At 35.8% G+C, this 26161-nt stretch overlaps 1 protein-coding gene across 27 annotated transcripts in view; it reads right to left on the bottom strand.

Moving 5' to 3' along the window:
* The window catches only part of SUPT20H (SPT20 homolog, SAGA complex component), a 50927-nt gene that overhangs the window by 2024 nt on the left and 22742 nt on the right, over positions 1–26161 (bottom strand). For 11 of the 27 annotated variants that reach the window (XM_030921936.1, XM_010383081.2, XM_010383076.2 and 8 more), the window contains 15 exons: positions 23438–23577; positions 21735–21891; positions 21585–21641; positions 19131–19202; positions 17499–17656; positions 16154–16180; positions 15572–15604; positions 14697–14814; positions 13722–13824; positions 13417–13575; positions 11386–11692; positions 10823–10977; positions 8445–8500; positions 6345–6464; positions 785–890 (listed from right to left, as the gene is read on the bottom strand). In XM_030921936.1, coding sequence (XP_030777796.1) covers positions 785–890; positions 6345–6464; positions 8445–8500; positions 10823–10977; positions 11386–11692; positions 13417–13575; positions 13722–13824; positions 14697–14814; positions 15572–15604; positions 16154–16180; positions 17499–17656; positions 19131–19202; positions 21585–21641; positions 21735–21891; positions 23438–23577 — 1768 coding nt within the window. The remainder of the gene's footprint in view (positions 1–784; positions 891–6344; positions 6465–8444; positions 8501–10822; positions 10978–11385; positions 11693–13416; positions 13576–13721; positions 13825–14696; positions 14815–15571; positions 15605–16153; positions 16181–17498; positions 17657–19130; positions 19203–21584; positions 21642–21734; positions 21892–23437; positions 23578–26161) is intronic. The other 16 variants (XM_010383084.1, XM_030921943.1, XM_010383088.1 and 13 more) reach the window with 7 other exon arrangements.

Here is a 26161-nt window from a genome sequence, read left to right as displayed (position 1 = left end):
AAGGTATATAATTACATAAACTTCTATTTGGAAATTCACTACCTCTAAGTTGGAACTTTATATATAAGGATTACTTCCAAAATAAAGATTATTCTAAAAGACTTCTATAGGCATAGTAAGCCCACAGTGATAAGATATTGACAACACAGTCACTCATTCAATCCTCAAACTCTTACAGTTTTCTTATACATGTGGCTTACTCTTTTAATTAAGTATGAAGTTAGAATTATCTTCAAGTGACAGGAATCATTAAGAGTAATCTTTAGTTCACCATTTACTGCTGGAAGTGTTGAGAAGTTAATCTTTTCTTAAATGATAATAGTGGCTTGTATACATAAGTTATGCTATTGTCCATTAAGACTTAAGTCATTTATGCAACTACAAATTACCAGAATGAGACAAAAGATTATGCAATCTAGAAAAATTCAGTCTTAACCCAGGAAAACAAAAAAGTTATTAATTAACATAACTACTGGCAAACACTGAAAACAGCTCTGGTAACCTAGTAAAGTGGGTAATTATTAAATTTTGCCAGTAAACTGTAACATAAGGAAAACACAACTGTGGTAATTATGTTAAGTCAAAGCTCTTTTAATTAATGCACTATCAAATTAATGAAAAAAATCTCAGCCATTAATCAATTTAATAGTTCACACATTATAGCTTTACTTTTTGCTGTTTACTGGTTGCAAGGGAAGCAAAAGAAAATAATTTAAGTGGTGAGATCCCAAATACATTGAATATGTTTAGTAAATTCAGCATATAAAGTTATGAAGATACCTACCAGCTGCCTGTGACTGCATAAAACTTCCTACTCCAGTAAGGTTAATAACAGCAGCTTGCTGAGCAGATAAGGCCTGTTCTTGACTGGCTGAACCTTGTTCAGAACCCTGAATAAAAAAATAATAAATGACTTGTACGACAAAGAAAAACAAATTTGAGCTGGTGAAAATAAATCAGTATTTTTTCCTGTATGAAAGAAAGCAGTATGAGACTAGTCTTGTAAAAAGAGTAACAAGGAAAATACTTCAAAGGTATTGAGTAAGCAAGAATAAATTTATAGCATTTGAACAAAGAAAACTTTATTTTTCAGTGCATCTGTATTTATTGTTTGATGCTACCGAGATAATGCCTAAGGCTTTTATAAAGCTTCACTGAAACAATTTTTTAAAGCTTAAAACACTCTCTGTAACATAAACATAGTACTGGAACTTTTACTCAGCAGACTAAGTCAAGAAAAGGAAATAAAAGGCATATCGATTTTATTTGTTTTTTGTTTTATGAGATGGAGTCTTGCTCTGTTGCCCAGGCCGGAGTGCAGTGGCACAATCTGGGCTCACTGCAACCGGCGCACCTCCTGGGTTCACACCATTCTCCTGCCTCAGCCTCCCGAGTAGCTGGGACTATAGGTGCTCGCCACTACGCCCGGCTAATTTTTTGTATTCTTTAGTAGAGATGGGGTTTCACTGTGTTCGCCAGGATGGTCTCGATCTCCTGACCTTGTAATCCGCCCGCTTCGGCCTTCTAAAGTGCTGGGATTACAGGCGTGAGCCACCGTGCCCGGCCGGCATATCGATTTTATAGGAAAAAAAAAATTGTCCTTATTTGCAAATGGCACAACTGTTTATACTGTAGAAAATCCTAAGCAATCTCTAAAACAGCTCCTAGAAATAGTAAGTTCAGTAAGAGGGCACAATACAAGATCAATATACAAAAATCAACACTATATATACTAGTAATGAACATGTGAAAACTGAAATAAAAAAAATACCATTCACAGTTACTCAAAAAAACAGAGAAAAGCTTAGGTATTAATCTTAAGTCTAAGAAAACATATACAGGGCTTGTATACCAAAAACTACAAAACATTGACTTTGGTCTAGATAAGGACATACTATGTTCATGTACTGGAAGACTTACATCATAAAGATGGCAGTTCTTCCCCCAAACTGATCAACAAGCATAACTCAATTCTTTTAGAAATGCTGGCAAGGTTTTTGCAGATATAGACAAGATGACTTTAAAATTTATATGGAAAGAACCTACATTAACTACAATAATTTTGAAAAATGGTATGGCAGAAAACACTGCCCAATTTTAAGACACTACAATGAAGAAGACAGTGTGGTACTGGCTGAAGGATAGACACATAGATTAATGAAACAGAACAGGGAACCTAGAAATAAACCCACCCAAACAGACCCAACAGACTTTTAACAAATGTGCAGAAGTAATTCAATTCAGGAAGGATAGCTGTTTTTTTTGTTGTTGTTGTTGGTTTCAACAAATGGTGTTGAAGCAATTGGATACTGATAGGAAAACAAAAACAAAACAAATCATGGACCTAAGTTGCACACCTTGTACAAAAATTAGCTGAAAATGAATCATGGATTCAAAATAAGAAACTATAAAACTGTTAGAAAAAAACACAGGAGAAAATCTTTGGGACCTAGGGCTAGGTAAAGAGTTCTGAGACATGACAACTACAGCATATTCCATAAAGGAAAGATACTGTCAACGTGGACTTCAGCAAAATTAAAAACTTTTGCTCTGCCAAAGACATCCTTTGAACATTTCAGTATATAATGGCAAGCCAAACATTCAAAAGTTACATTTATCTTGAGGGGATCTCCCTGTATATAAAAAGAGATTGGACAAAAGAGCACAGAGCTGAAAGGTTACATTATTGAATTTGGAACCCAGTTCATGAAATGAACAACAGAATAAGGCAGACCACATCACCACCATAATGGAGCTATGATAAAACAAACAAAAAAAACTACAGATGATATCAATTTCCCCCGAAGCACTCCACAAACCTAAAGTAGACTGTAACCCACCACCGCAAACGGAATATTCAAACAAGGAGGAATAATGATTAAACAAACATCTTGAAGAAAAACAAATACTAAGAAATAAAAGGACTCAGGCTAAAACTAAAAGGATGAAAAAAGATGTACTAAGCTAACATTAATCAAAAGAAAGAAACAAGAAATATTACCAGAGATAAAGAAGGTCATTTATTAATGATAAGGGGTATTAATCAAGGATGTAACAATCCTAAATGCATATGCACCTAACAATATGGGCTCAAAACACAACCTTTAGCAAAAGGAGAAATAGAAATTTCCAGTTTTGGTTGAAGACTTCAACACTTCTCACAGTAACTGATAAAACATTGAGAAAGAAAAGGATACAGAAGGCTTGAATGATGCCATCAAATACCTTGCTCTAATACAGAACACTCCTAACAGCGGAATACATATTTTTTTCAAGCATATATGGAGTATTCATCAAGATAGATCATGTTCTCAAGCATTAAACAAACCTCAACAAACGTAAAAGAACGAAAAATATGTTTTCAGACCACAGTGGATTTAAACTAGAAATCAACTGCAGAAAGATATTTGGAAAATTCCCAAGTATTTGGAAATCAAACATATCTAAATAATTCATTTAAGAGGGATCCATAAGAAAGAAAATTCTATGGAACAAAATGAAGGCACAGCATATCAAAATTTGTGGAAAGTGGCTTAAGCAGTACTGAGAAGGAAATGTATAACATTAAATGTTTATTTTAGAAAAGAATGACCTCCATAATCTAAGCTTCCACTTATGAAACTGCAAACTATCATCCAAGAAAACATTCCAGAAATAAATGACTCTACACATTAAAAGGATCCACAGGAAAAACATGGAAAAATCAATTCTGACACATACACCAGTGAAAATACTAGAAAAACATTCAGGGCCTCTAGACAAACTGCTTAAATAAACTTACAAGAGCAAGATAATTAGACTGGCATCAGATTTCTCAAAAACATACAAAGCAAGTCAACAGTAGGAAGCTTTTTTTTTTTTTTTTTTGGAGACGGAGTCTCGCTCTGTCGCCCAGACTGGAGTGCAGTGGCCAGATCTCAGCTCACTGCAAGCTGCGCCTCCCGGGTTTACGCCATTCTCCTGCCTCAGCCTCCCGAGTAGCTGGGACTACAGGCGCCCGCCACCTCGCCCGGCTAGTTTTTTGTAGTTTTTAGTAGAGACAGGGTTTCACCGTGTTAGCCAGGATGGTCTTGATCTCCTGACCTTGTGATCCGCCCGTCTCGGCCTCCCAAAGTGCTGGGATTACAGGCTTGAGCCACCGCGCCCGGCCAGGAAGCATTTTTAATAAATTTAAAGGAGACCTAAAACTAGAGAACATTTAGAAGAAAGCAAGTGAAAACGCTTCAGGACACTGGATTTGGCAATGATCTTCAATATGATACCAAAAGCACAGGCAAGAAAAGTAAAAAGAGAAAATGAACTACATTAAAAATTTAAAAACTTCTGTGCAATGGATGCAATCAAGTGAAAAGACAACAAATGGGAGAAAATATCTGCAAATCAAACATCTGATATATGTGTATATGAAGAATGAAGAACTACAATCCAACAACAAAAATTAATCTGATAAAAAAAAATGGGCAAGGGACCTGAATAGACTTTTCTCGAAAGATGATATACAAATGGCCACCATGCATATGAAAAAATGCTTCACACCACTAATCATTACGGAAATGCAAATCAAAACCACAATGAGATTATCACTTCACACCCATTAGGATGGCTGCTTAAAAAAAAAAAAAAAAAAAAAAATCCCCAAAGACCCAACTACCACCAGCAAATAACAAGAGTTGGCGAGGATTTGGACAAATTGAGATCTTTGTATGTTGTTGATGGGAATTGGGTAAAATGGTACAGTCACTATGGAAAACAGTATGATGCTTCTTAAAAAATTAAAAATCACCACATGTACCAACAATCCAACTTCTGGGTATATATCCAAAAGAGCCAAAGACAGGGTCTCAAAGAGATCTGTATACTCACATTCACACTAGCATTATTTACAATAGCCAACCGTTGGAAGGTACCCAAGTATCCATCAGTGGATGAATGGATAAACAAAATATGGTATATACAAGTACTATTCACCATGAAAAAGAAAGGTGATTCTGACACATGCTATAACATGAATGAACCTTGAAGACTTTATGCTAAGTGAAGTAAGTCAGATACAAAAGGACAAATAACTATATGATTGCACTTATATGAGGTATCTCGAATAGTCAAACTCATACTAACATAAAGTAGAATAGTGGCTGAGGGGAGGAGGAAATAGAGTTGTTATTTACCGGATATAGTTTCAGTTTTGCAAGATGAAAGAGTTCTATAATAGAAATCTGTTGCACAACAATGTGAATACACTTAACACTCCTGAATTGCACACTTAGGAAGTTAAAACGGTAAATTTTGGCCAGGTGCGGTGGCTCACGTCTGTAATCCCAGCACTTTGGGAGGCCGAGGTGGTGGATCACAAGGTCAGGAGACCAAGACCATCCTAACACGGTGAAACGTTGGGTGTGGTGGCATGCGTCTGTAGCCCCAGCTACTTGGGAGGCTGAGGCAGGAGAATCGCTTGAACCCAGGAGGTGAAGGTTGCAGTGAGCCAAGATCGCACCACTGCACTCCAGCCTGGGCAACAGCGCGTGGCTCCGTCTCAAAAAATAAAAAAAAGTTAAAATGGTAAATTTTATGTGTATTTAAAAATTTTTTTTTTTAAAGAAAATCAAAGATTTTATATCTAGCCAAGCAATCTTTAATGTGTTCAGAATGAAAAAACAGCAAGTTTTTAATGTGCCCTTCCTGAGGTCTCTATTAGAGGATGAGCTTTATCCAACTAAGACCTGACTGGGGAAAATTGGGCAAAAGGATTAATGGTGAATATTTCATATAATTTGTGAGATAGAGAAACTCTGGATGTGGGACCCAGGAATCAGTATTTTTAAATTTCCCAGATGACTCCAGTGTACCCAAAGTTTAGAAACACTTGTACTTCCTTCTTCTACTGTCATTTATTGCAGTTCTTATTCAATTTCATTCTCTTTGGCAGTGTAAACGTTTGTTTTTGTCTGTGTTCCCACTGCCCTACATTTTATAATAATAGGGATATCTGTATTCCAATAGCAACACAATCCTAAAAACAGAAAGATAATGATGGGGTAGAAAATACATGAGCGATAGGGAAAGACCTAGGTTTGAATCTCTGACTCTGCCACTCACTGTATGGCTATGAGCAAGCCATTTACCTGAATCTCAATCATCTATGCAAGATGCAGGTGATATCATCTATTCAGTATGGTATGACTGTTTTATTAGGAATACACGCCCAATAGCTGATTGCTACTATTGTTAACAAAAACAGTACAGGAAATGTTTACACTAACAAAGCACATGAAGTATGCTTGGAATATACCAAAAAATGTTATAAATTCGATGTAAAAGCATATGGAAGGCTAGAAAACCCATACCTGCTCCCCTGGCTGTTGAGGACTAGCAGTTGTGGGCTGCTGAGGTTGCTGTGGTGTAAACTGGGAGAGCTGCTGTTGCTGCTGCTGCAGAGTGTTAAAAATAAGTGAACCACCTGGAAGCTATTAAGAATTTAAACAAAAATTAACCAATCTCATATGATTTTATATCAAATATTTAAATTTCTTTATTCTACAAATAGTTTTGGATCATTTGCTATGTGTCACTCCTATAGTTGAGGAAACAGGTGAATAAAAAAAAAGTTGGCTGCCCTTAAAATAAAGACCTATTTAGATACAATTTTAAAGTCCTATTACTTTGGGCTCCCAAGTATGTTAATACTCTTAAACATAAATTTTTCTGCTTCAAGCTAGTAGTTAGCTATCCCAATTCACATGCTATTTTTTATTTCACTCTTTTTATACATCAATACGAAAGAGCATTAAATACATTAGAAAGTACAAACAAACAGCTTATGAATCAGAAATGTATACTGTGAAAAACCACCCCTCATAAATTGGTTCTAGTTTTGCCAAAAACACAAAAATACTATACAAGATCTTTTATATAACACAGTGAGGAATTTCAAAGTTGAAAAAAAAGTGCATTTAGTTGTCCATATTTATTTTGGAAACCACTACTTTCTCTTTCATTCAAATCTAATTCAAATTTAATTAATCCAAATATAAAAACAATTTTTAAAGAAGCACTCAGAAAACTCCAGGTTAAAAAGGAAAACAATGCTTGTCAAATGCACCAAAAAACAAATAGTTTTTCTATTTTAAGCTACAGGGGTTTATATATGGACCACTTTGAAGTCCTTAAGAGAATGTCCAAGAAAACACCAAATACAGAACTCTTAGGTTCTATATAGTACAAAAAAAAAAAAAAAAAAAAAAAAAAAATCCTTGGGTCAAAATATCTATCTATATCTATCACAGCTCATCATTAGGTAAATATGGACACAGCACAGATCAAATGTTCCTTCCTCAATCAGTGTATAGTAAATGTAGAAAAATATAACAAACTAAAGGATTTCCATGCCTGTTAACACTGAGACTGATCCCTAAGAAAACTTCAACAGCAATATGCCGGAAGGTAGGCTAAATAAACAAATGCAATTTGTGGGCTTGTCCATACTATAAGTATATTGGTCTGCAATTAGTCTGCAAACATACTGCATCGTGTATAGGAAATAAGTTTTAAATTTTAGCTCTAATGAGAATTTCCCTATTTGTTAATCCTGAATACCAGGGTGGCTGATCTGTTATTGTTATTTTCCATCAATCCATAGCTCTACTACATTACATATCCAGATCTTTATATTCACGTCTATCCATTTTCCAAACTACTAGCTTAAAGCTTGCTCCTTCTTTAAATTAGAGGACTTAGCATAACACCAGGAATGTTGTAAGTTCAACCCCTCTTTTTTTTCTTTTGAGACAGGATCTCACTCTGTTGCCTAGGCTGGAATGCAGTAGCGCAATGTCAGCTCACTGCAGCCTCGACTTCCTGGCCTCAAGTGATCCTCTGACCTCAGCCTCTCGAGTAGCGGGGATTACAGATGCATGCTACCATGCCTGGCTAATTTTTTGTAGTGATGGGGTTTTACCATACTGCCCAGGCTGGTCTCGAACTCCTGAGCTCAAGCAATCCACCCACCTGGCTCTCCCAAAGTGGTGGGATTCTAGGTGTGAACCACTGCGTACTGCACACATACCTATTTTTTAAATCTCCTTCAAGCACAAAAAACAGTATTACATCTATGCATACATAAAACATCTGTTGGGAAAGCAATTATTTTCTAAATATATCCACTATTATTATTGTAGGGAAGTATCCTCCTTGGTAGGTGTAAGTTCTCCCCATTGGCACAGCTAGTTCTTAATGAGGCAGGGCTACTGGAGCCAAAGTGTGGTATATAGGATACTGATTCTTCCTCTTTATCCACCTGATCATACAAAGGTAGCAATAATAACCGCACCCTTAGAAGAATCTAAACAGACCTCAGAATTTCAAGTGCTGATACATATAGATACACATTGTTTAGAAAAAAATTCAATGTACAAAAAATTTAATCAAAAGCAGGATTTCAGGTTTACCTGGAGTAGATTTAAGGGCCTGAGACTTGAAGTGTTTTTTAAACCAAATGGAACACCTGTTAAATAAAATGCATGGTTACAACAGAATTGGAAGTTTATTACACATGAAAATAATTTATACTTTAGTATATATAAGTACAATAATTTTATGTACTCTCTGCATAGATGTGCTTATTTTCAATACTGAGATTTTATTCAAAGTTGTGAAGCACCAGGTGTACATTATAGTCTATCTTTCAGAAACTGGGACTTCTTTTTCATTCTTCTGACTGTTGGCTGAACAAACAGTAATCAAGAATTATGTGAACACCATGAATATAACAAAACTATCACTGCTGTGCAAATACATTCCAGGTACTGGCATCTATTTACATTTCTCAGTGCTACATAGTATACTAAAATAATCACATCTTTAAGAACTGGTATGCTCTATACTATTTTTTTTTTAACTACAAATGTTAATCAGAATGCTAAAGAATGTTGCACTTTGTGTATAAGATCAAAACTGAGAGTCAGGAAACAGTGCTCTGTTAATTCTAAACATAATCCTAAAAAATCTGTTACATAACACAGAGCATATCTTAAAGCTGGGGGTGACAAACTTTTTCAGTAAAGGGCCATCATGTAGGCTTTGTGAGCACAAATGGCCTCTGCTGCATTTTCTTTTCACAATCCTTTAAAAATGTAGTAACCATTCCTAGCTTAGGCTGTGTGCTGTAGTGTGGTGATCCTGGTCTCAAGATATGCAAATATTTTGCTAACAAAATACACCAATCTGAACACTATTTAAAAATGTATCTAGTTCTCTATCAGATCATTTTTTTAAAAAAAGATTTAAGGCAAGAAATGCACATGTAATATTAGCAACACCTTGTATAAGAAACTGAAATTTGGCAAAAATATCCCTTTCTGGAAAAATTCTCATTTAAGAAAATGGCTTAACCCCCATTTAAAACTGGATGATATCTGTATAATGCCTTCTAGCTTACCAAAGTCACTTTCATACTTCATTTATTTCTCTTAAGTACCAACTGAAGATATTTTTATTCCCACTTGAGAGCGAATTGAACTGAGGCTAAGAGGGAAAAATTTAGTGACTTCTGTAAAGCCCCAGTTTAGCAAGTGAAGCCACATGTAACTGGTACAACTAGTAGTTACATGTAAATATCCTAAATTCAAGATGTGAAGTCCATTTCTAGGACTTCTGGCACTAAAGCACACTTATGCTTATTAAAATAAGAACACTAGGCCAGGCATGGTGGCTCACACCTGTAATCTCAGCACTTTGGGAGGCCGAGGTGGGTGGATCACGAGGTCAGGAGATCGAGACCATCCTGGCTAATATGGTGAAACCCCGTCTCTACCAAAAATACAAAAAAAATTAGCCGGGCGTGGTGGCGGGCGCCTGTAGTACCAGCTTCTAGGGAGGCTGAGGTGGGAAAATGGCGTTAACCTGGGAGGCGGCGGAGCTTGCAGTGAGCGGAGATCGCGCCACTGCACTCTAGCCTGGGCGACAGAGCGAGACTCCGTCTCCAAAAACAAAACAAAACAAAAAAATAACAATACTAGCTAGAATTAGGAAATTACAGCAACATGTTAATATGTTTAATTATATTTTCTGGGTTCTCTTTCTCATAACTAAGAAAGTTTTTAATGAATTTTTCTACATTGTTTTTCCTATTAAATTTTTCCTCAAGTGAAACGGAATTGTTTCAAGATATTATAATACATTCTTTTAAAGAGCATCACAAAAAAAAATAAGCACAAGTTATAACTGTTTTCCTGTACAGGTAATAACTACTCTTAAGAATGCTTATCATGTCTCAGGCACAGTTTAAGCACATAATCTGTATTATATTTCATTTAATCCTCATGACTATGAGGTAAGTTATTATTGCTATTTCCATTTTATTTATGAGGAAAGTTAGACACAAAGGTAACTTTCTCAATATTACACAAATGATAAGTTGTACAACTGGGATTCAAGCTGAGGTAGTTTGGCTCCAGAATCCAGGCTCTTAACTGCGATGCAGATGCCTCTTGTGCACAATGTATATTTTCAAAATACATTAATATTCCCTGGAATATAACTACAATGACAATAAGACTACCAAAATTAATTTTATTATTTGGAAAGCAAAAGAAAGATTTCCACAGACTCACAGGCTTACCAAGTTTTCCAAAGAAGTTGATTGCTGGATGGCTTTTAATTCAAATGCCAGAACTTTAAAGGCTTTTGAAATGAAATACATGTGATACTACGCTTCATGAAATAATGACATTAAATGCCTTTAGCATCATTCTTAAAATTACATTTTTACTTTAGCATATACTTTAATTTTTTTTCTTTTAGAGGTTATTATTTCCAACATTCTGACCTGCTTGAGAAGCTGCCTGCATTGCACTGGGCAATGCATTTGGTAGCAGACCTCCTGAGGGTAGAAGGCCGCTCAGGTTTATTCCTGCAGGAGTTATGGCACCAGTGTTACAGCCCAGCATGGGGTTTGAACCACTCATCAAAGCCTGGGCCCCACTGCAGGAGAATAAGACAAAGCATTAAACTTCACTGTAAAAGGAAAAAGGTCAGCCACACAATTCCTCAGATTAAAAAACAAAACTACTAAGCAAACACAACTAGTTATTTATTGGTCATAAATATCAAAGGCAATGCAGAAGATAAACAGGAAACTCTAAGCTGCTGTCAAGATGAAGTATCAAAAAACAAAAACAATAAGATGAGGTATCATCTTAGTGCAGTTAACAGATGTATTATTTAAAATTAAAACACACATAGTCAGGCAGCTTCTGTCCATATTTAAACTATTGCCTTTCAGTCTGAGTAATAGGCAGTTTGTTCTTAATTTCACAAATTAAGAATTTATTTAGACGGTGAAACTATCTTAAAAAAAAAAAAAAATTAAGAACATCAAAGCAAACTTACCAAACAGAGCCCACTACATTGATGAAGTTAAGTCCAGCAGAGTTTGCCATGACCTGGGTGGCCGTGGTTCCTGGAGTTATAGATGTTACCATGGTGGAAAGAGGAATGGTTGTTACAGGCATTGCCTGGCTCAGAGACCTTTGCTGCTGAGCAAACTGAGTTAACAAAGTGGGCTGAGGGGTGAAGCCTGAATCTTGGGGAGTAGGGGTAGCTGAAAGGGTACTAGGAGTTGAGCTCTGAGCATCAGGAGGGTGTGGGGTCGATGAAGGGGTTGGTGTAGGAGTAGATGGCTTAGGAGTTCCAGATCCTGCTCATTGAGAAAAATAAAAATTGCTAGTTTGTTATAAATGGCCAGTCCTTTTAAAATAAGGTTAATGGAATCTTACTTAGCACTGACAATTTGTTCTAGTTTTTTTTTTTTTTTTAAGCAGTTAACTGCAAGTGTTAATTTCTACACATGATACATGAGTGTTGCTACACTCAATTACAATTAAGGATGCAGTATATCACCTAAAAAGCCCATTAAAGATGCTATTGCAGTAACAGTAAAAATATACAGTTATATTCTACCACAATACCCATTTAAAAGTTAAGTTTCCTACATGCTGCCTTTGGCCTAAAAAGTTCAAAAGGAATTCAAATTAATTTGTTATTTACGATGTACTAATTCAAGACTTCATTTAAAAATATTGCTTATTTAGTGTAAAAGTCTGAGATAAACTGTGAACATATTTAATAAGTTACATATGGTTAACAATCATATTTGGCACCTAAATATACATGTTTAATTCCTAACACATCAAGTTTATCCTGACAAACAAATTTACAAAAAACAGTAATAAAGTAAACGTCTGATAGATAATACTGCATCTTTAACAGTAACTGTGTACTTCTGTTTAAATGTAGAATGTATAGAAAATCTGTTGTGAATGAAGTATGCACAGTTTATCAATTTTTTAAAAAACAAAAACAAAAAAACAAAAACCAAAAAAGTAAAACCAAAAGCTCTTGAGGTGTTTTCTTTTTTAGCTTTCATGTCCTGCAGAAAGAAAGGAAAGAAATGTGAATGTCCAGAAGCTGTCACTCAACCCTTACTTAAAGTAACAACTGTGTGCAGTAGATTACCATAATCCATACCCACAACATAAGAAGTGTGAATAAGACTTTCAGAAAATTTATATATTTTTCTTTGTGCAAAACAAGAAGGCAGAAAAATTACACCTTTTGAGCTATCAAGATGAAGATGTTTATATCTAATGCGAAGACCACCCTATCACTGTGCAGTGTACTAAAACTTTCAGCATATATTAGCTATCTACAAAAAATCTAAAAAACTGGAATGACTTTTTCCCCCAAATTGGTACTTTCAGATATTTACTAATTTGAAGAAATTCTCCCAAACTAATGCTAGCATTCTTGTATAACTCTTCCTGATGTTAAAAAAAAAAGTATTCAGTAGTAAAAATTACATTTCAGTATCTTCAGAATAATGCTTTATGATCATCATCACATTTTAGTAACTGACAACAATTTATAAAAGAGTGTAGGAGTGTTTTTGAAATATTGTTTTTCAGTTTATTGTATCACCACCTTGGAACTAGTCGACTTCTTACATATACACAAAGATAGGACCTGCAGCAACAACTCTTATGACATTTTTTTCATATCAGCCACACAATTTACATAAATATGTAAAATGATCCTAGGGTACACTGGAATAAAAAATATTTTGAAACCTTATTGCCACATGTAACTACCAGGTTATTTTTTTAAGGAGATGTGTAGGTTGTAAGTCTATAAGAAAGGTATATGTAGAATGCATACATAGATACAGAAAAACAAGTACAATTACAGTAGAGACATAATACATACAATCAACAAGAGCTCTGCCTGAAGCTTCTAGCAACTTATACATTTTGGGTACACAGTACATTCAGATATCACTACTTCACAAGTTGAAAAAAGCTGTCTTAAGAAACACTAATGCAAAAGCTTATGAAGATTTAATGAAGAATTTAAGTTAGGACTCACTTTGTGATGAGCTGGCAGGTGATAGGGCAGCTGGAGAAAGCATGCTAACTTGATTGAGATCCACAGATGATTTCCGAGGAATACTTGATGGCTTTGAAGAAGGAGGAGGAGTTGGAGATTTGAGAAAGCTGCTTGTCTGTTGTGGTGTAAAATAGTTACCTAGAAGAACATAAAAGTTATTTCCTAAATTTATAATTCAAAATTCTGTCAACTGTAGAAATCAAAATGGGGCAAAGTTTTACAAAGAGATTAGGACTCTATAATGTTTGTTATTCTAGACTGCAAAAAACTAAGAAATGTAATACCTGAGGAACTATTTCCTGAGCTTGAGGGCAGTTTGATTGGTGGGGGTCGATGTTTTACGCCCTTCCCCAATATTGAAGACTGAACTGACACGGTTTCAGTTTGCTAAAAGACAGTGACATTAAGCATACTTGTTAAAATTAATCCTGCTATAAACCCCAGATGAAATGTGTATTTAACTTCATAGTTTATTAAATAAAATTAGTACTGCTATAAATCCCAGATTTTTAACTCTGCAAAGTGCTCTCAGTGGTTACAGATTGAATACTGTATGTATTACAGAGAAAATTTCACAACACCCATGAAATATATATTACAGTACACATAAAGAATGATGAAAAGATTTCTGAGTAATAGGGTGGGAAGAGAGAGTTTTAGGGAGAAAAGCAGAGGAGTAAGATGAAAGCAAAGTTTCCACCCTTCCATACCTATCTATTAAAGGAAAATAATAGCTATTGAAGCCAAATGACTAGAACACAGGTGTTCATTATAATTTTCCTTTTATCTTTGTGTACATTTAAAAATTATGTCATAAAGAAATTTTAAAAAAAAGGTAAAAGTAAAAACAAAACTAAACAATACTGCTGCTCCTCAAAAAATGATTCTTTTTTTTTTTTTAGATGGAGTCTTGCTCGATTGCCCAGGCTGGAGTGCAGTGGTACTATCTCGGCTCACTGCAACCTCCACCTCTGGGGTTCAAGAGATTCTCCTGTCTCAGCTTCCCGAGTGGCTGGGATTACAGGTGTGCGCCACCATGCCCAGCTAATTTTTGTATTTTTAGTAGATACAGGGTTTCACCATATTGGTCAGGCTGGTCTTGAACTCCCGACCTCAGGTGATCCACCCACCTCGGCCTCCCAAAGTGTTGGGATTACAGGCATGAGCCACTGTGCCCAGCCTCAAAAAATGATTCTTAACATTTCTCAGATTACTTGTGAAACAACTGGGAACAAAGAAGTAACATTAACGAAACACACTTCTGTTTCTTTCCCTGGAGAAACCTGACTCAGACTGGCTGAGCCACTGGAGCTGTGTGACATCTTGACCGGACATTTGGCTTCATTCTGGACTAATTCTTGGTACTGATTGACTACCCTAAAATATCAGGAGAAAACAGGTAAAGATTAGATAACCTGTTTTAAACATGAATTTATTTTATAGGAAATAATGACTATTAATGGCAAAAAGCAAGTTCTATCAATATAAAAATTAAAATTAGGTGATTTATCTTTGTGTTAAAAGTACATATATTTAAACTGTTCAATGACAAATTGTCCAAAACATTTTGCTAAATAACAATCTAAAGATATACTTTCAATATCTTATTTCTAATACAGAAATTGCAGGGATTACTTAAGTAATAAGCAGCCAAAGAAAATATTCAATTCCTTTCTTAGATTCTGATTAAAGTACTATCTAGAAATCATCTTCCTTAGCTACACTAGATATGTCTAAGTTTTCTTATTTAAAACAAAACTATATTTTAAACTTTTTTTTTGTTTTCTTAATTCTATGAAAAAAAATCCTAGGTATTATAAACATTGGAAAAATGCATTTAAGTCCCCTCAAAATCTCATCCCATGAAAAGAACCATTCTTAATAGTTTGGCGTATCACAAGCTTTCATTTTTCTAGAATCAATAAGATTTTAAAGTTGGAAAAGACCTTAGAGGTTTTACTGTCCAATGCCCTAATTTTACAACAGAGGCCCATAAATATTAAACAGTGTAAATATGGTTAATAGCATAACCAAAATCAATGTTTTTAACTCCTAGTAAAGTATTCTCTATCCTATAAGGGTGAAAAATTTTTCATATCCATCCTGACCAAAATAGAGATGCAAATATTTTTACCTCTCGGCATCAGTCTTTGATCCAATAACGAACCTAAAATGTTTAAGGAAAAAAAGGGAGAGAAAAGTATTAGCTAAGAGTTGTCTTAAGAAGCCTTGGGATTACTTTTGAAATCTTCCATGTTTTAGTCACAATAATATAAACTGGTATTAAATCTACCAAGATATGGAAACAAAATTTTTTAATGCATTTACACATATGAAACAATGACGAAATTTTGCATGCATTATGAAACAATGTGAATAATTTGGTTGATTTAATTAAGGGATATTTCTTTTGGCACAAAATTTATTTATTAAAACATAATCTGGGCTGAAAGTTACCAAGTGCTATATACCCTTACAACTATTGACGCTAAAGCAAAATCACTGAACTACCATGTGGAAAGGTCTTTGGCCTTCCTCTCACTTTAACCTGTGATTTTAGAATTAAATGTCTACATAACAGATCCTTAGAATATATTTCAAACAAGGTATACATATTTATCACCGATTCAAATAAAATATCTTTAGCAAGTCTTTTTAAAGGGTTTGATATTTATGTAATTTCTTAACAGATTAAAATAGTTTATTTTTTAATTACCAATTTGAATGATCATCTGTGGAGGAGCTGAAATATAAAATGTAAAAAAAAGCTTAGTTAATGCAGCTCAAACTTTAACTTCATAGTTTATTCAATAAAGTATTTCATGAGTACGGAAGAATGACTGGAAAATAATAAATCATGCAGCTACTCTGATGCAAAGGTAAAAAATTCAATTCTCTTACTGTCAAACAAATTAGTCATTTGGCTCTATAGACCAATTTTTTCACAAAAGAACATGTATCACCCTTGTGTTCTACAAAAATAAGTTAATAAATTAAAAATGGCCAATATATGTTATCTTTAAGTTGAAGATGTTTTTAAATATAAGTAATCAATATTGGGTACTATATTCACTACCTGGGTGATGGGATCGGTAGAAACCCACACCTTAGCATCATACAATATACCTCTGTAACAAATCTGCACACATAACCCCTATAGCTAAAATAAAAATAAAGAAAAAAAATGGCTTCCTCAGAAATGCATGCTGAGGATTCAGAAATAAACTGTTATGATGTCTATAACTTAAAAAAAAAGAAGAAGAAAATGCATGTAATCAAAACATCTGATCCTTTTACAACAATAAAAACTTGTCATGTGAAAAAAGAAGCTGAGGATTCCGTTATTTCCTTTCATTGACTTTTACCTAAATATTGGTGGGGTTGCTCTTTAAAATCCACCTTTCTACTGTAGATTCAATTAGCATTTTGTGTAAGGAAAGGCTTTACAATTAACATAGACCTGGCCCCCATCCTTTTCTGCTGAGCTTTTTTCTTTTTTTCAAAACAGCATCAATTTGATTAAAAAAACCAAACATAGTAAAACAAAATAAAACTAAACACTGACAGTAACAAATATATGTAGTTCACACATTTTGGAAGATCATCTGTATTTTTATGTATTAATATGTAGGGTCAATAACTACAATAAGCATTGAGTCTGTGTCCTTACATGCAGTGCCAAAATACCAAGCATCTTTTTACGTTTACAGTAAACTTGCTTCCTATTTAAACACACTATTGCCCAAACACTTCATGTTCACAGGTTAAAGTCCTAAGTGCCATAAATATATAAAGAAGGATATCACAGGAACAGCCTTCAAAACAAGCATAAAAATAATTATACCATAGGTTTTTTTGCTATTTAATAACTCTTGAGCAACATGGTAACTATGACTTAAGTTTACTTAGGTCTACTAATAAGTTTACTTAGGTCTAACTAATAAGTGAGTTCCCAAAGAGATTTTTATTCATTAATGGTTCATCAGTAGTTACTAGATAAATTCTTGGTGCCTTGTTTTTTGTTTTTTTTTTTTCAGTTACTTGTATTTAACAGAACTCACTGTGATGGAGACATCTGGCTGTCACTTTCTTCATCTGCTTTACATGGCTGTATTTTACCATAGTAAAGTGGATCTCCAAGCGACTGCAAGATGGTCAGCTTTGTTTTCTGATACTGAGTACCAGTTTCACATTCAAATACATAATCATCTTTTACATCCTGAAAAACACATAGCACCTCAAATAAATACCTACACAAGTAGGCAGGTATTAAGAATTAGTAAAAATTAGGAATAAATGATACAGTAACATGTATCTGATGACAGGAAGATACATGGTACTTAGGCTAAAAGATGTTTAAGTCTGCCTACCAGAATAAAGCACAGCATGGCTCTTTTCCTTAAAACTATATGGGCACTCAGCATGCATTTAATAAAGCATTAACATATACTATGAAGTATGAACTTATATGTAACAATATGAATACTCATTAAATACATTATTACACATATTAATATACATATTGGAAATAATAACAATGAACATTAAACACTGTTCTCAGCACTCTACAGGGACTGCCTCAAGTAAGCTTCATCATATTTTTATGGTTGGCATTGTTATTATCTCCATATTAGAAGTCAGGGAATTAAGCAGAGGTTAAATGAATTGCCTAGGGTCACACAGGGAGTTAGCAGTCTGTCCCTAAGCTAGCACCCCTGATCCTCATGCTGCCGTGCCTGTTTATGCTCAGGAGGGCAGTACAGGATTATTTTTTTTTTACATGGTACTCTCGGAAGGAGAATTCTGATGGCATGTTTAACCAAGCTTAATATGGCAGAATTTCAGACTAGACATATGAATTGCAAATATTAAATAGTATTAAAAGGACAGAACTTTCAAAAGCAGATGTTTCTATTTATCATTTGTCTGCTTTTGCTATCACACACACATAACATCTCTCATCATTTCACTCCTAGGGTTCACCTAATTTAAATATTACACCTATTTCTCTCTTTTTAAGATGTTATTATTCCAATTAGGAAACTTACAAAAAGGATGTATCCTTAGAAGAATTTATTAATTTGAAACAAAACAAATCAGAACTACCAATATGCAAACCAAAAGTAAAAAAGAAGTTCTTCATTAAAATTGCTCTTTAAGGCCAGGCGCAGTGGCTCATGCCTGTAATCCCAGCACTTTGGGAGGCCAAGGTGGGCGGATCACCTGAGATCGGGGGTTTGAGACCAGCCTGGCCAACATGGTGAAACCCCATCTCTACTAAAAATACAAAAATTAGCCAGGTATGGTGGCGGGTGCCTGTAATCCCAGCAACTCAGGAGGCTGAGGCAGGAGAATTGCGTGAACCCGGGAAGTGGAGGAGGTTGCAGTGAGCCATGATCGCACCATTGCACTCCAGTCTGGGCGATAAGCGCCAAACTCCATCTCAAAAAAATAAAATAAAATAAATAAAAAATAAAAAAAATTTAAAAATAAAAAATTGCTGTTTAAAATGCAAAGCATACTTTGATGAACAAAATAGTTGTTTCTTCTTGTAATAAACTGAACTCCCAGAAAGTAATTTAAAAAAGAAAAAAGGTCCCAAACTAATGGCAATTGCACTTTATGTTTAATAAATTCAGAGGCCAGATTAGAAATGGCATAATTAGAAACAGAGATAGGCAATGATTACTTACATGGGCTGGCCAGACTGTTGGCTGTGAGTCATCAGATTTGATAGACTTTTCCACTTTAGCGTATTTCTCCACCTAAACAATCAAATTAAGAAATACCACATAAAATAGAATCTGTATCAGATAAAATTGAATCAGTACTCTGATCGAAGAGAAGAAACTAAGTAACTCGACAATACAATATACTTGTTAGCGCAAGAATTCTTAAATAACCAGTACCAACTACTTACGCTTAAGTAGTTTAAAAGTCTTCTGATGTGTATAAAACAACTTTAATAAAACCAAACTAATTAAATGTTAATAAACATAGCTGCTTTTCTAGATAGTGCCTCTTCATTTTTTTGTCATAAGCTGGTATGTTTTTTCCTTTAGAGCTTTTCCTTCAGGAAAACTGGAATGTCAGAGAGATAAGGATCAGGATCTTTTCCTTTTGGCAGGGCTTTTCTTGAAATAAGAGCTGTCACGTAACAGTGACAACAAAACTAAGGGAGACTATGGAAGGTAAAATATTAAAGCTGATCAAATTTTATGAACCTTTTCCACTTTCTAGTCAGACTTGACCATATATTCTGTACATGTCCTAGGTATCTGTGTGAGTCAAATGTTATTATCTTACTGGCAACCACGATCTTAAGAGTAATTTAGACTTACCTGGGGCACCTATTAAAAATACAGATTTTCACGTCTGTCCTTAGAAATTCTAAGTACGCAGATCTTGAGCAGGGCTTGAAATCTCTTATGTTTAACTGATATCCTAGGTGATTCTCCTGATTGAGCTAGACTGAGAAGCTTTGTGGACAACTGCTACTCAATGTGTGGTCCATGGACCCCAGCATCACATAACCTAGGAGCTTGTGAGAATTGCATCTTATGCCTCAGACTAGACTTGCTGAGTAGCAATCTACAATTTAACAAGCTCTCCAGGTGATTCGTAAGGACATTAAAGTATGGGAAGTACCCAGCCTGTCCTCCAAAGCTAAACTCCACCCTTTAGTATTTACACTGAAATTCTATCCTTAGGCCATGTTCCCTGAAGAACTGCGCATAAGCTACCAACAGATAATATGGCTTACTCCCTTGAGTTATATATACAGTCTACTGCTGTTTCTGGCTTTGGGCTTAGAATACTTTCTTTTTTTAAAATCAGAAATAGTAAGAGTAATGCATGTGCTATAGCATGGAAAGGGTGCAACAGAAGAACAAATCTGAAAATAAAGAGTGAATATAAAAAAGAACAGAGGAGAAAGAAAAATATAGGATCACTCATCAAAATATCCCTTTTCTGTCTTCAAGCATTCATATTCATGTATATTATGGATCAATAAAGAATACAACCCAATGTTCCTAATCTTGGTTACTTCTCTAGTATTATTAATCTTTATTTTATTTTTTAAATAGTATTATTAATCTTCAAATTTAACCACTTCGAGGAAACAAGCACTATTAGGAAATTTTGATGAAATATTATGAAAACGAGAGATTTCACATGATTATGTAATATACACTCTATTTTTCCACATTTTAAAATTGTTTTGTTTACTATTCCTGCTCCAAACACAACTATATTAAGGGGTTGTTTTTTCAACTTAATGTGAAAAAAAGAACAATACACAGCTTCTAAAAATCATTTTTCACTGTTTTTTGAAATAAATCATATTGTTTCTAAAAAAAGAGTATGAGCGCCCCTTTCTCTTTCCGGTTCTAGGTGCTTCGGCAGCCACGCCTTAAGGTGCAGGCATGGCAAGTCCAAGAACCACACCACGCACAACCAGTCCCGAAAATGGCACAGAAATGACATCAAGAAACCCCAATCACAAAGATACGAATCTCTTAAGGGGGTGGACCCCAAGTTCCTGAGGAACATGCGCTTTGCCAAGAGGCACAACAAGAAGGGCCTAAAGAAGATGCAGGCCAACAGTGTCAAGGCCATGAGTGCACGTGCCGAGGCTATCAAGGCCCTTGTAAAGCCCAAGGAGGTTAAGCCCAAGATCCCAAAGGGTGTCAGCCGCAAGCTTGATCGACTTGCCTACATTGCCCACCCCAAGCTTGCGTGCTCGCATTGCCAAGGGGCTCCGGCTCTGCCCACCAAAGGCCAAGGCCAACAATCAAACCAAGGCCCAGGGTGCAGCTCCAGCTTCAATTCCAGCTCAGGCTCCCAAAAGTGCCCAGACCCCTACACAGGCTACAGAGTAGATATCGCTGTCTGCCAACGTGAGGACAGAAGGACTGGTGCAACCCCCCACCCCCGCCTCCGGGCTGCCATCTGCATGGGACTGGGGTCCTCCTGTGTTATTTGTACAAATAAACCTGAGGCAGGAAAAAAAAAAAAAAGAGAGTATGATCTAAATCACTTTGTTTTTAAAAGAAGTTTTTTGTTGTTGTTTTCTCAAGGTATAAGCAAACAAATGGTAAAACTTAGAAACTATATGAAAAAAAGTAATTCATGAACCGACTTACATCTACTTCAGAAGGTATGGTCAAATTACAGGGACTCCGTTTCCACATATCTACACACTGAAAAGTTAAAAACAATATAAATATACAGAAAATGCTAAATAAGACAAGTTTTTGGGCATAATAAGCTTCATTTAAAAAATATATACTTACATTTCCTGCTTTAGAAATTTTGAGGTCATAATGCTGACCTGCTTTTCTTTCCTTTCTTTTTTGTAAGAAATCAAGTAACCTCAACTGAGGAGGAGGTGGACAATGAGACAGATCTTGCTGCCGATTCAGAGAGGATCTGGAATACCTCTTGAAACACCTGAAACGTTAAGAAATTTGAACTAAACGGCACTAATAAAAGAAACTCGTAATATATGTGAGTTGAAACTAGTCACTGCTGAGTATGTACAAATCATGTTTATAGAACACTGCCACATGCCAAGCACAATCCTAGGACCTAGGACCAGGTGAAATAAAAATGAGTAAGAAACAAAATTCCCATCACCACAGAGCTATCAAGTCCAGAGGGGAAGGAGACATTCACAAGTAAACAGATAAAATAATTTCAGATTTCAGATACCAAGAAGCACTAAGATAAAAAACAGAGTACTGTGGAGAATACGGGATAAGGAGGGCAACACTAGGGCAGGGAAGTGGGAAAGGGAGGGGAGGAAAAGAGCCTGAAAAAATGACATGTGAGCTGAGACAGGAATGATGAGAAGGAACTAGTTATGGAAAGATGAAGGTGAAGGGGATTAATTTCCAGTTTCGGGTACAGGCATGTAAGACTCTGGAAGTTCCCACCTCATCCTAACAAGTAAAAAGCTGAATCAACAGAAAAATTAACGATTCTTCTTAGATCCATCAAAGAGATGTGGTCACAAGACAAACCACTGCCCCAAACTTGGAGAAACCAATAACGCAGACCACCATGGCTTGCTGAAGCATGAAACCCATTAGCACAAACCTCTTCAGGAACCAGTGCCAGGGTAGGGAACCTCAAGTATAACTGATGAACTGCTGGAGGCCTACTGTGGATGTGTTTGAGAGATTCAAAACTCCAGGGGGATCTAGTCACTGGGAGCCCCCACACTTTTGGGGGTTTTATCTCCAGGAGCTCAAAGAGGTTCTCACAGTGACTACTGGGGAAAAATTCCCTCATGTTTCCCATGGAGGGTGGGGAAAAGAAAATATTCTGAAAGATCAGGGAATGAGTATTTGAAGAGACATTTTTAAAAGATGCCAAGGGAGGAATAAGCTTGGTTTGTTTCAAAAACACAAGGTAGATGTGCCTAGATTCAGTTTATAACTAACTGACTTCTACTATGACCATATTTTCTCAAATCTTGAAATTACAAAATCTTTCCTTAAAAATAGGATTAACAACAATTAAATCAGTCATTCGTTATTAGGAAAATAATGAAAAAATTATTCTTTCTGTTCATAGTTGATCTCAGCCTCTTTACCTTTTTGGGAAACAGACTATAAACTTAGAAAAAGTTTATTCTTTAGAAAACTGCAGAAAATGCATCAGTTCAATCTGAAGCACAGAGCATTAAAAAATAATAATGCTATACAAAAAAATATAAAATAAGACCATTAAAAAGCCTATTTTCAAAAAAAAAAAAAAAATCAGAGGCTGGTGTAGTTGGTCATGCTTCCCAGCTGTTTGGGAAGCCAAAATGGGAGGATCACTTGAAGCCAAGAGTTCAAGACTAGCCTGGGCAACAAAAAGAGACCCCCCCCATCTCTACCCTTCTCCACCAAAATCAAAGCAACCATACCCTGGAGGGAAAAGATACTATAAATAGCAAAATTTACAGCTACTTGTGTCTTTTGGTTCACCCTTCCACAAAGGCAATTACCGTTTCATTGGGCGAGTGTTCATCTTTTGCTTGTTATAGAGCAGTCTGTTTGCAGTGCAGGTGACTGCTATAGAAGGATCAAGACAGAGTGGTTCAGCTGTAGCTAGGATGAGCTGGCTCTCAAGCAGAAGTTTGTCTTCCTGAAATGTGTAAGAGCATATGTCAATACCAGATTTAAGATTTTCAAATATGTAATCATACATAGCTTAATCTAGAAATATTCCCTGGAATTCTGCTAAGAACTACAGTAAAACACAGTATTTCAGGTGCCAATGTTAGTGTGCATGCAAACGTTTAGCAACTAGACAGCATAAAGAAACTTCTAATGGAAATTCAATGCAGGTATATCTCGTTTTATTGTGGTTCACAAATATTGCACTTTTTACATATTGAAGGTCTGTGGCAATTTTGCACTGGGCAAGGCTATCAGCACCATTTTCCCAAGAGCACACTTATTTTGTGTCTGTGTCACATTTTGGTAATTCTTGCTGTATCTCAAACTTTTTCATTATTATTAAATCTATTATGGTGATCTGTGATACTCAATGTGTACTTAATAAAGAAATGATGTATGTTCTCTGACAGCTTCACCAATCCACCACTCCCCAGTGTGGGATCTCCCCTGTCTTTCTCCTTCTTCTCAGGACTCCTTACCCCTAGAAACATTATAATATTTAAATTAGGCAAAAAATGGCCTCTTAGTGTTCAAGTGAAAGAAAGAGTCACACATCTCTCATTTTAAATCCAAAGCTAGAAATGATTAAGCTTAGTGAGAAAGGCCTATAAACAGCTACAACAGGCTGAAAGCTAGGCCTCTTATACCCGTTAGCCAAGTTGTGAATGTAAAGGAAAAGTTCATAAAGGAAATTAAAAGCACTACTCCAGTGAACATCCATAACAGATAAAAAAGCAAAACAGCCTTATTGCTGATACGGAGAAAGTTTAAATGTCTGGATAGAAGATCAAACTAGTTGCAACATTTCCTTAAACTAAAGCCTAATCCAGAGCAAATCCCAATTCTCTTCAATTCTATGATGTGAGAGAGGTGAGGAAGCTGCAGAAGAAAAGTTTGAAGCAGAAAACTGGTTCATGAGGTTTAAGAGTAGAAGTTGTCTCCATAACACAAAAGTGCAAGGTGATGCAGCAAGTGCTCATATATAAACTGCAACAAGTTATGCAGAAGATCTAAGATAACTCAGGAAGGTGGTTAAACAACAGGTTTTCAAATTAAATGAGACAGCCTGATACTAGAAGAATATGCCATTCAGAACTTTCATAGCTAGAGAGAAGTCAATGTCTGGCTTCAAAGCTTCAAAGAACAGGCTGACTCTCTTGTTGCGGGTTAATGCAGCTGGTGACTTGAAGCTGAAGCCAATGCTTATTTGACCATTCTGAAAATCCTAGAATCCTTAAGAATTACTACTCTATCGGTGCTCTATAAATGGAACAACAAAGCCTGGATGACAGCACATCTGTTTACCACATGGTTTACTGAATATTTTAAGGCCACTACAGAGACCCACTGTTCAGAAAAAAAAAAGATTCTTTTGAAAATACTACTGCTCATTAACAATGGCCTTGTCACCCAAGAGCTCTGATGAAGACATACAAGGGGATTAATGTTTTCATAGCTGCCAACACAATATCCACTCTGCAGCCTATGGATTAAAGAGTAACTTCGACTTTTAAGTTTTAATATTTAAAAAATACATTTCGTAAGGTTTTAGCTGCCATAGATAGTGATTCCTCTGATGGATCTGGGCAAAGTAAATTAAAAACTTTCTGGAAAGGATTTGCCATTGTAGATGTCACGAAGAACATGCATGATTCATGGGAGGAGGTCAAAATAGAAACATTAATATGAGTTTGGGAGAAGTTTATTCCAACCTTCATGGATGACTCGGGTTCAAGACTTCAGGACAAGAAGTCACTGCAGTTGTGGTGATATCAAGAGAACTACAACTAGAAGTAGAGAGCCTGAAGATGTGACTGAATTGCTACAATCTCATGATCAAACTTGAATGGATGAGTTGCTTCTTATGGGTGACCGTAGAAAGAGTTTTTTTTTTTTTTTTTTTGAGTCAGAGTCTCCCTCTGTCACCCAGCCTAGAGTGTAATGGTGCAGTTCACTGCAACCTCTGCCTCCTGGGTTCAAGCAATTCTTCTGCCTGAGCCTCCCGAGTATTTGGGATTACAGGTACCCACCACCATGCCTGGCTAATTTTTGTATTTTTAGCAGAGACAGAGTTTCACCATATTGGCCAGGCTGGTCTTGAACTCCTGACCTCGTGATCTGTCTGCTTTGGCCTCCCAAAGTGCTGGATTATAGGCATGAGTCACTGCACCCCGCAAAAGTGGTTTCTTGAGATAGAATCTATTCCTGGCTGTGAACATTGTTGAAATGACAACATAATATTTGGACTATTACATAAACTTAGTTGATAATACAGCAGTGGCAGGGTTTTAGAGAACTGACCTCAATTCTGAAAGATGTTCTACTGTAGGGTAAAACTGCATCACATGCTATAGAGAACTCTTTCATGAAAGAAATAATCGATGGGGCAAACTTCACTGTTGTCTTTTAAAAAACTGCCACTGCCATCCCAATCTGTCAGATCCTGATCTGTCAGCAGTCATTAATATCCAGGCAATACCTTCCACAAGCAAAAAGATTATGACTCCCTGAAGGTTCAGAAGATCATCAGCATTTTTTAGCAATAAAGT

Source organism: Rhinopithecus roxellana, chromosome 18 (assembly GCF_007565055.1).
Source record: "Rhinopithecus roxellana isolate Shanxi Qingling chromosome 18, ASM756505v1, whole genome shotgun sequence".
Lineage (NCBI taxonomy): Eukaryota > Metazoa > Chordata > Mammalia > Primates > Cercopithecidae > Rhinopithecus > Rhinopithecus roxellana.
The sequence above is the reverse complement of the archived record's forward strand: the minus strand, read 5'-3'. Positions and strand labels throughout refer to the sequence as shown.